Consider the following 8,998-nt stretch of genomic DNA (forward strand, 5'->3'; position numbering starts at 1 on the left):
TCCACCCTGAGAGGATGTTCGGGCATCAGGAATGAATGTTTTCAAGAATCAGAGATAGATAAGAGACTTTGTCGGGGGAAGAGATTTTCTGATATAGCTGGGTATCATCAGCATGACATGGTAAGTCGAGTATCATCAGTGTGAGATGATAGGTTTCTACTCAGGTGATCTATTATTACTTAAGTCTTCAATGTAAAGTTTGAAAGGAGTTGGAGCAATAACCGAACCTTACAGATGCTGTCGTGTTGGCTCTCATTGTACCAATGAGACTGATGGATTTGGTCAGCAGCATCACCTGAATTGTAGGGAACTGAGTTCGACCCCACACCATGTGACAACTGTCAGCCTAATCAGTTTCCGGCAAGCTAGCAGTGCCTCACATATGCCGAAGAGCAGGGTTGACTTTTGGCATCCGGGCGCATGACTTGACTTCTCAGGGAAATCGTGGTGGATCAGATCTCATCCTTTTCTCTCAGTTACATTCATCTCACACATGCAAAGACAAACAGAAGCATGGAATGGGTCAATAACATTTATTGAATCAGCTGTGTCTTTGATAAAATAACAGAAACTGCAATAATTAAGATGATAAAACGTACTAGAAGCAAAATGGTGACAAGAAAAGTGAAACACAAGAAAAGCCCCACCATAATGTCACTTTACAAGATGTATGATTCCTACCTACGCCACTAATGTTCTGTGTTAACGCCCAGTACGATAAGCCCTAATCCTCCCTTCAGGACCCCCTGGGCAGTCTCGGCAATAAGCTGTAGTGAAGTCAAACAGCATACGGTAGTAGTCATCTGGCTGGAACCGGGGGCAGAGAGATGTTAATATAACAAAACAGCTAGTGTTCTGCGAAAAGTGTCCCCATGTAAAAATATGCATGTTTCTGTGAAATGTTAGGGTTGCAGTCACAAAGTGGTACACAGCATCTCTATCTTGTTGCAGCCTTGAATAAAGTACAGATTGCTTAGGAATGCATTTACATTTCTTGCGCAGCACTCTTTCAAAGGGACAGCAAGATAGAGGAAAATAAAACATCACCACAAATGTGATAGTTTCTAAAAGAATACAATAAAATGAACCATTACAAGACTAAAGGGCACAGACAGCAGGCCTAGCTGCTAAAATAATGTGACCACAAATATCACTAAAATGGCTTCACTACAATGCCTTGAAAGAGAAGTAGGGAAAAAGTCTAACAGAAATGCTATTATTTTTATTTGTTGTGAGCTCTTCTCTAGGAAAGAGATGAACCAGCTAAGAACAATCCTATTTACTTTTATACATTTCTTAATGGCTTGAATAAGTACAATGTGATTTGCCGTACACAGTGTGCTTGATGTTGGAGCAAGTCCTTTGGATAGAAATGGCATCTGGAGAACTTTAGTAGAGCACAGCTACTAGCAGTGCAACCTGTTTTGTGTGTTTTCTGTGCGCATTTGAAAAGTTGCTGTGGTTGTTTTAAGTGGTCTGTCTGCGTCTGCTTTTCCATCATATGACTAAACTAGCTAAACAGTGACTATCCAGTATATTTAACCACAACAATTTTTTTTAATGATAAATGCATGTTGTGTCCCGTTAATAGTTGTGTCTGCTTATTTTTGCAGACAGAATTGAGCATTTGTGCGTTGTTCAGATTTAAGTAGATAATGGCATGTGTTTTCTCTTCCTCTTGCAGCGGTGATTGTAGGTGGGGTGGTGGGAGCCCTCTTTGCTGCTTTTCTCGTCATGCTGTTGATCTACCGGATGAAGAAGAAGGATGAAGGCAGCTACACACTGGAAGAGCCGAAACAGGCGAGCGTCACGTACCAAAAACCAGAAAAGCAGGAGGAATTTTATGCATAGACTCGGACACTGCCTCGAGTGCCTCTTCTTGATCCCTCTCACACAGTTTCTTTTCTGTCCTTTTTTTTAATCTATTTTCTTTAATTTTTCCATGTTTTTAAATTGTCATTTGTTTCTGATTGGACTGTGAGTCAGGTAACAAATATAATTTTCTATTGTTTTCATATTTTAATTAATGGAACAAGAAGTACCTATTCCACTGCTTGACACATTCCTGATGCACCACGTTCTCTGAGGCTGCAAGGTGGTGAGAGGAGATCCAAGGGGCAACGGATTTTTGTACTGGATCAACGGCACGCTGCACCCATGGGCCTCACTCTCTGCTCTGGCAATTGGTACGACTTTGGCCCACCCATGGCAGATGATGGCGCAGTGCTGGCCCAGAGCCACTGAACTGTGTTTGGTGATAGGAAAAAGCCACCGTCTTCCCATCCGAGTCAAACCTTTAAAAAAGCACAACAAAGTCTGCCAACGCCGCTGTGGGAAAGAGGTGGTGGTGAATTCCCAGACTGCCTACAATGTTTCACTTGTATGGATCACTCACTTGGAAAGGTGGCTGTTGTTGTAACTTTTTCCACATCTTTGTCCACTCCAACGCTTTCATGAGATCTTACTCATTCTGATGATGGTGACCGTGTTATATGGTGCTAAACTCCTACCAAGCGCAGTTAAAAAGATGGCAGCCCTTTGTCAGATTCATGTGTTCCTTACCGAGGAACTGGGGGGTGATGGAGCACCCCAGTTTTGTATTTTTTTCACTTTCACCAGGTTCCTTTTGATCAATCTGCTACACAGCGAAAAAGACCTATATGGATGTGAATGGCTAAAAAATGTGAGCTGGTTCAGCTATTTACTTCTGCAGCATCTTTTTATCCCGAGACACTGTCCAACCCTTAGATCCTTTTTTGCTTAGACCTTCCATCGCCAGATCCTGCCAGCCTCATGCCAGACTCTTGCATCCCCAGTCCATCCATTCCAAGATCCTGTCATCACAAAATCCCTCTATTCCTTAAAGTCTATCCATCTGCCACTCGCACTCCCATTCCACCTTTCCCCCAGACCACCATTCCTTTCTCTCATTAGCTTTCTCCCTTATTCCTGCTTTCTTTACATTTCTTCGTGAGCTTTATTGTTTCTGGCTGGCTTCTCCCCCTGTTTGAAATAACTGGGTAGGGTAGGTCTTACCTTTGTTGTATTTAAACAGAACAATCTTTACTATTTGTTATTCCCTGTTTATTTTTTTCTCTTTTTATTTAATTGTTTCCTAGAAGCTGAATGTCTCCACTTCTCACCCCTCAACTCCATGGTAACCGCATCCTAGAAACGCAGTTCGCACATTGTTTTGCATGGTCCATAATGTTAGTGTGCGTCCTAGGGCATATTATTATGTCCTTTCTGGTGAAAATGAGCAAGATTTGTCTAGTGGCCTGCCTTTTAGTGATATTATCTAGCAATGGCTGCATGTCTGAATATCGTTGACAACAAAATCGTGAGGCATACAAATAGTCTCCTAAATATCTCTTCCAAATAGATCGTCTCATTGGGCGTAGATTTTCTACTATTAATTGCAAAGAGGTGACATTTTAGTAAATGTTATTTTGGTACCATACCCTGACAGTAGCAATTTGCCTGTGATCATGATTGAAAAACTGTGTGTGTGTATATATGTATGTATATGTAGATATATATGTATACATACAAACACACACACACACACACACTCTCTCTCTCTCTCGCTCTCTCTCTCTCTCATACAGAAATGTAGTTGACTTCCTGTCTTCAGAGCAGACAAGTTACAAAGGAGAATGCCACACACGCTACTGTGAAGAAACAGAGGAAGATATTGGGACAAGCAATATGTTCTTTCTAGCAGATAGTGACAAGGTGACACAGGGGACAACACTGCTCTATTCAGTTGGGGGAGATATATGTAGCACTGCAGTCCAGCAGGATCTTGTAAATAAGGGTGGGCAATCAAAACGGATTGATTTTGTTTTTGCCAGATATCTTTTTCCTCTTGAACCCTTCAGTGCAATTTTCTTCTTAGCCCTCGGCAGTAATGGCAACTTTATATCCCTGCTGTCTAAATTGTGAACTCCAGATTTTTTTCGTCTTAGGCACCTCATTTGCTTCAAAAGTCCCCCAAGCCCTGTTTGTTAGTTTTGTAAAGATTCACAGAGAAGATGTACATCTTTTTAAAAGATTAGACCACTGAGCTGGAAGAGACTCTTCAAAGGCATCTGACAATTTTTAGATCAGAGGTAAAATTTTCAAGTTGCTTTGGAAGTGACTGGCTCCACCAAGCCCACGGTTCACACCCAAGGTTACTTTACTATGTCTAATGCAGGGCAGAATAAATGTAACCGATCATTTTGGGAATCCCATCCTCATGCTCTGCCTCAAACTGGCAGTGCCAACTGCTTTAAAATCATTGCCTTCAGGTCAGTGACCAAAGCTTGTGTCAAGATGTACAGATGTATTACATTTTTGGTGATGTAAAACATATAAGGTAGTAATAGTTGATGAAAATTGGGAGTCAGCAAAAAAAAAAATTCTCTCCCTTTCCTGAGGGATAACTATTGGATGTTCAAGCCACAGAAACTTGCTGTTCATCATATCGAAGAGCAACAGCAACAGCGGCCAAACAGTGCTTAATCTGAGCAGGTGTTTGCCAGTGCCCGGCACTGGCACTTAATTCTCAACATTGGCATTTATGGCAGTCTGCCACATAGTGGCTCTGTTGGTGTGTTCATATTAAAATTAGAGAAACAGAGTGTTTAATACAATATACTTTAAAAATGTAAATCTTCCTGCCATGCATGTCATTTCTATAGCTTTGTGTGGCCTGGAATAATCTGAATTGTCACACTTGTAAGAGTGTGATGGTTAGTAGTTGTGTTGGGAATGGCAGCGCTGGTAGGAGCAATGGGTGCAGCAAGCAGCAGTGGCCTCCTGAGAAGGGCCCTGACTCTTATGTTTGTTACAAATTAAGTACTGTGGCCACAGTAAATACACATGTAAAATACACGTGTTCAGTCATTTGAAAAATAGCAAAGGTAAAATATGGAATTAATAGGATATATTGAGTTTTGTTTAACAGCCACCAACCATGAACATTAGCAGATATGGAATAATAAACAAGACACGTCATAGGGTTCACCTTGCCTGAATTATTCAGCAAGATGTGCAAGAAGATTACTTGGGAAATACATTACTCCACCTGTGAAATGGCTAAGAAAGTATATTTTAATCACAAACATAGGATTGCCACTGTGGAATGCACATCTAGCTGTGTTTTGATGGGGATCAAATTCAATGTTAAAAAAATGAAATGCATAATGAAGTCGATGTTTTATTGAGACTAAAGTCGTTCACCACTGATAAATACAGTATCCTTTCAGTAATTGAGCCTTAAAATGCTTATTTGTATTTGTAAAAATAGTGTGTAGCGTTATGTTAACTTTTTTCACCACGGGTCGTGGAACTTCTGATGATCCTCTATTTAGAAATGCCCATTTTGGCTGGATGACGATCTTCTTTGTAGTTCCAAAGTTAAAAATAAGACTTTCCATGTGTTCTATCTTCCAACGGAATCTTAAGGTAACGTTGATAACTTGACTTTTTGTAGTCCTTTCTCTTCATCAACATATTTTATGGTCTAGCGTTGGGAATCCCGTTAGATATCAACTTTTCTAAAGTACACTGACATTCCATTCATTCATTCATAGAAGTGTGTGCAAGGTAGATGTGTGTACATGACTTACCCAGAGACTTCAATGGGAGAGGGAATGCCATTAGAGACCCTGTTTCTGTTTTCCCTTCAAAATATAGTGGCTTTACCAGGGAGCCTATAACATTTCAATTTCAATCAGTTTGATAGCTTACATTATTTTAAAGTGGTGTTGAAAAATCCCCATAAAAGTCTGCCAGCGAGGACAGAGATAATTCAAAATTTGATGAGACGAATCCAAGATGGCAGATAGGAGAATGCAACAACTATCGTTTGAGGACTAGAACCACGGTAGCTAGCTGTCCTGCTCTTAGCTATATTCCAGAGCCAAAGACCAGGTGTGCCAGTCACTTCTTGTTATGACCAGGCCACTGCAAACTTTTTCCCCTCCGTAAACAAGTGGCATTTTGTCACTTGACATTCTACAGCACTGACACCCTTTAATGCTTGAGCATGAAATTTAAAATCCTTCTGGTGATGCCGTCAAACGTAGCCACCTAGTCTTACCCGACATTACAAATTACCTAGGTAACGCCCTTTCCAAAAGCTAGGTGGAGCTGCTGAGCTCCTTTAACTCCATAGGTAGGAGTTTGATTGTTTAAAAATCATAATATCCATTTAAAGGCAAACTGATATGTATGTCAGCAACGTAAAGATTATACCATGGAGCTCAAGCTTTGGCATGTGGGGGTGGGTGAAATGTTTCTCACTCTTTCGTTTAGTGTGTCTGAGCCTGTAATGTAAATATCTGACTAGTTTACAGATTGACTGGTAATAGCTGTGGGCATGAGTGCAGTATTCAGGGTCTTCAATAAATATCCAAGCAATTTTGGTGATATCATGTGTTTTGGAAGATTAGTTGACTTCCCTCATCTCATCTGTATTTGCAGTTTGTTCTACACCATCATCACAATAGCCACGAAAATATTACTCACGTTATTCCTATGATATGTAGATTTTGTAAAATTTCCACCATAAGAAGGCTTGTCCCACACTTTGAGGTATATTTAAGAGTTCCTAGCGCCACCAAACCGTCACTTTTAGTGATGCTCTGGTGGCGCTATGCCCCGCACCCTATTTACAATGTGGCATTAAGCCACTTTTATGGCTTAACGCCACATTTTAAGTACAGCCCCTTCACACGCAGCCCTTTGCGTGGAAGGGGCGTGCAATGAGTGTTGCTGTAGGTGTGCCACAGCAACACCTATTGCATTTTGATGTTGCCTCAGATTTATGAATTTCGTAAACTAGAGGCAGCACCAACATCTAATGCCACCCCAGGGGTGGTGTTAGAGCAAGGCGCAACAAGGAGGAATACTTTTATTCCTCCTTGTTTTTAGCTTTTTATGCGTGCTGCATTCTGCAGCACGCATAGAAAGAGCAAAATGCCAGACATGATTGTTTATGTGTGGGAAGGTGTGCTTTTCTGCACATAAACAATCAAACCCCTCAACGCAGACATCCTTGTATGATGGTGCAAGGATGCCTGAGTTGGCGCAAGCAGCTTAATTTAGCACCAGCGCAGGGGACAACACAGGGGTGCGCTGTATTCAATGAAGTACGGAGCATCCCTGCATTGTGAAAATGACAGAGCGCGAGGCTGCCAATTTTGATGCAGCGTCGCACACCGTCAATTTCTTTTAAATATGGGCCTTTGTATGTATATCTTATTAAAGAAACAGCAACTGCGAAATAGTGTCCCTTCATGGGATGACGCCCAAGTGGGCTTAGGGTTATCCTTTCTGTCAAAAAGTCTCAATTCCTCACTTTCAATTTCCTTACCTTTACTTTTTTCACGTGTTTCTCTCATTTTCACCAGCTTGTTTCTCTCTCATTTGCAGGGTATCATGTGCAAACAGAATTTTTACCCAGAGTATCAGTGAATCCCTCCCATAATGCTGCAGCATGTTTCCTGATTTCTGCATCACATCCTGTCAGCGGAATGTAAACACACTGTACCACATTATATTAAAGAAAGCTTTTACATTCTTATATTAATAATTTTTACTGGGGGGTGGGAAGGCTGTGGTTCCAAATCGGTCAACTACCATTTCGAGGCCTAATAGAGGGAAATTTTGGATGTTTTGGAGAAGCCTTTTAGATCCCTCAAATATGTAATTGTGGGAGCCTTTTAGATCCCTCGACTATCTCATTGAATTCACTGTTTTTTTGTGTTGCAACACAGTGCAGGGAATATATTTTTTTCCTCCGGAATTAAAGCACTGCCACTCCAAGCAAAAGTGGTAGGATGACCATAGTTTAATGAAATGCCAGCACCGTCACTTGAAGTTCCCTAATTATAGAAACAAGAAGCAGATTTCTAATCAGTGCTGTTTTTTCCAGGTATGTGCGTTTTTTGTGAACCCGCTACTTTACACTGTAAATAAACCGGAAGAAAAGACATTTGGGGAAAAGACATGATGTGGACACTAACACAGTGATTTCCCAAGAAGATTGTAAAACAAAATATAAGAGAAGTGCATCTAAATTCTCTTATGACGTTCTTCAGGAGTGGAGCCACGCCAGGAGAAAATTCAGTTCTTTAGACGTAGTCAAGTTGTAGGAAAACTTATCATCACCCAATATGAAGCATTCGAAAACTGCATGTACATATTTTTATTAGGAACCATATCTTAAATAACATTTTTGTATGTACGTAACTCTATCCTAGAGTTTAGTATTCAAAAAGCTTAAAAGCGTCTGTTAAATCTGTCTAACTGTCTTGTTTTTGTTCAGAGACAATGGCCAAACACTTAAGTAAATAAATAAACTAAATAAAACGGAAAATATTGACATTGCCAATAAATCTAGCACTGTAATAATGGTACCGTATTTTTATTTTATTTTATTATTTCTGTACCGTGCTCATTTATAAAAATAAATAAAGTTGATTGAAATTATATCCATTTTGACCCACGTGGTCAATTTTTATTGTTTTTTTAATAAAAAAATATAGATTTCCTAACAATAGGCATACAGTACACAATAGTATAGCTAAGGGTTTCACTACAGAACCAAAGAACATGCAAAGGCTGTTGATGTTTGAAGTATCACCAAAGTATTCTCACCTATCACATTAGGAGATTCCAAGAAATGGCCCATGGTAATTTTGGACAAATGCACAATTCAAAAATACTGATGGAATGATTTACAGCGTAGGAAAGTCCTCTCATGTTTGTATACTGCACCCATCCTAGAATGCACAGCCGCATGACTTTAATAATGGAAAATAATGCAATGGACTAATTTCATCACACTTAGCCGAGCCCTTGCAAAACAGATCGAAATGACGAATAATTCTGTGACCCAAAAGTCCACTGGTGAACCAGCTGGAACCAGGAACCAGTCAGTGAAATCTGACCACCATGCTAGAATACGGCTAATGGTGTTAGATGGGGACAATACAAAAAAGAAAAA

General features: G+C 40.3%; 1 protein-coding gene across 1 annotated transcript in view; it reads left to right on the forward strand.

Annotated features, from left to right (window-relative positions):
• The window catches only part of SDC3 (syndecan 3), a 480,876-nt gene extending 472,393 nt beyond the window's left edge, over positions 1-8,483 (forward strand). Inside the window, exon 6 of the mRNA XM_069224924.1 lies at positions 1,685-8,483. Coding sequence (XP_069081025.1) covers positions 1,685-1,851 — 167 coding nt within the window. The 3' untranslated portion in view covers positions 1,852-8,483. The remainder of the gene's footprint in view (positions 1-1,684) is intronic.
• The last annotated feature ends 515 nt before the right edge of the window (positions 8,484-8,998 follow it).

This window comes from Pleurodeles waltl, chromosome 3_1, assembly GCF_031143425.1.
Source record: "Pleurodeles waltl isolate 20211129_DDA chromosome 3_1, aPleWal1.hap1.20221129, whole genome shotgun sequence".
NCBI lineage: Eukaryota > Metazoa > Chordata > Amphibia > Caudata > Salamandridae > Pleurodeles > Pleurodeles waltl.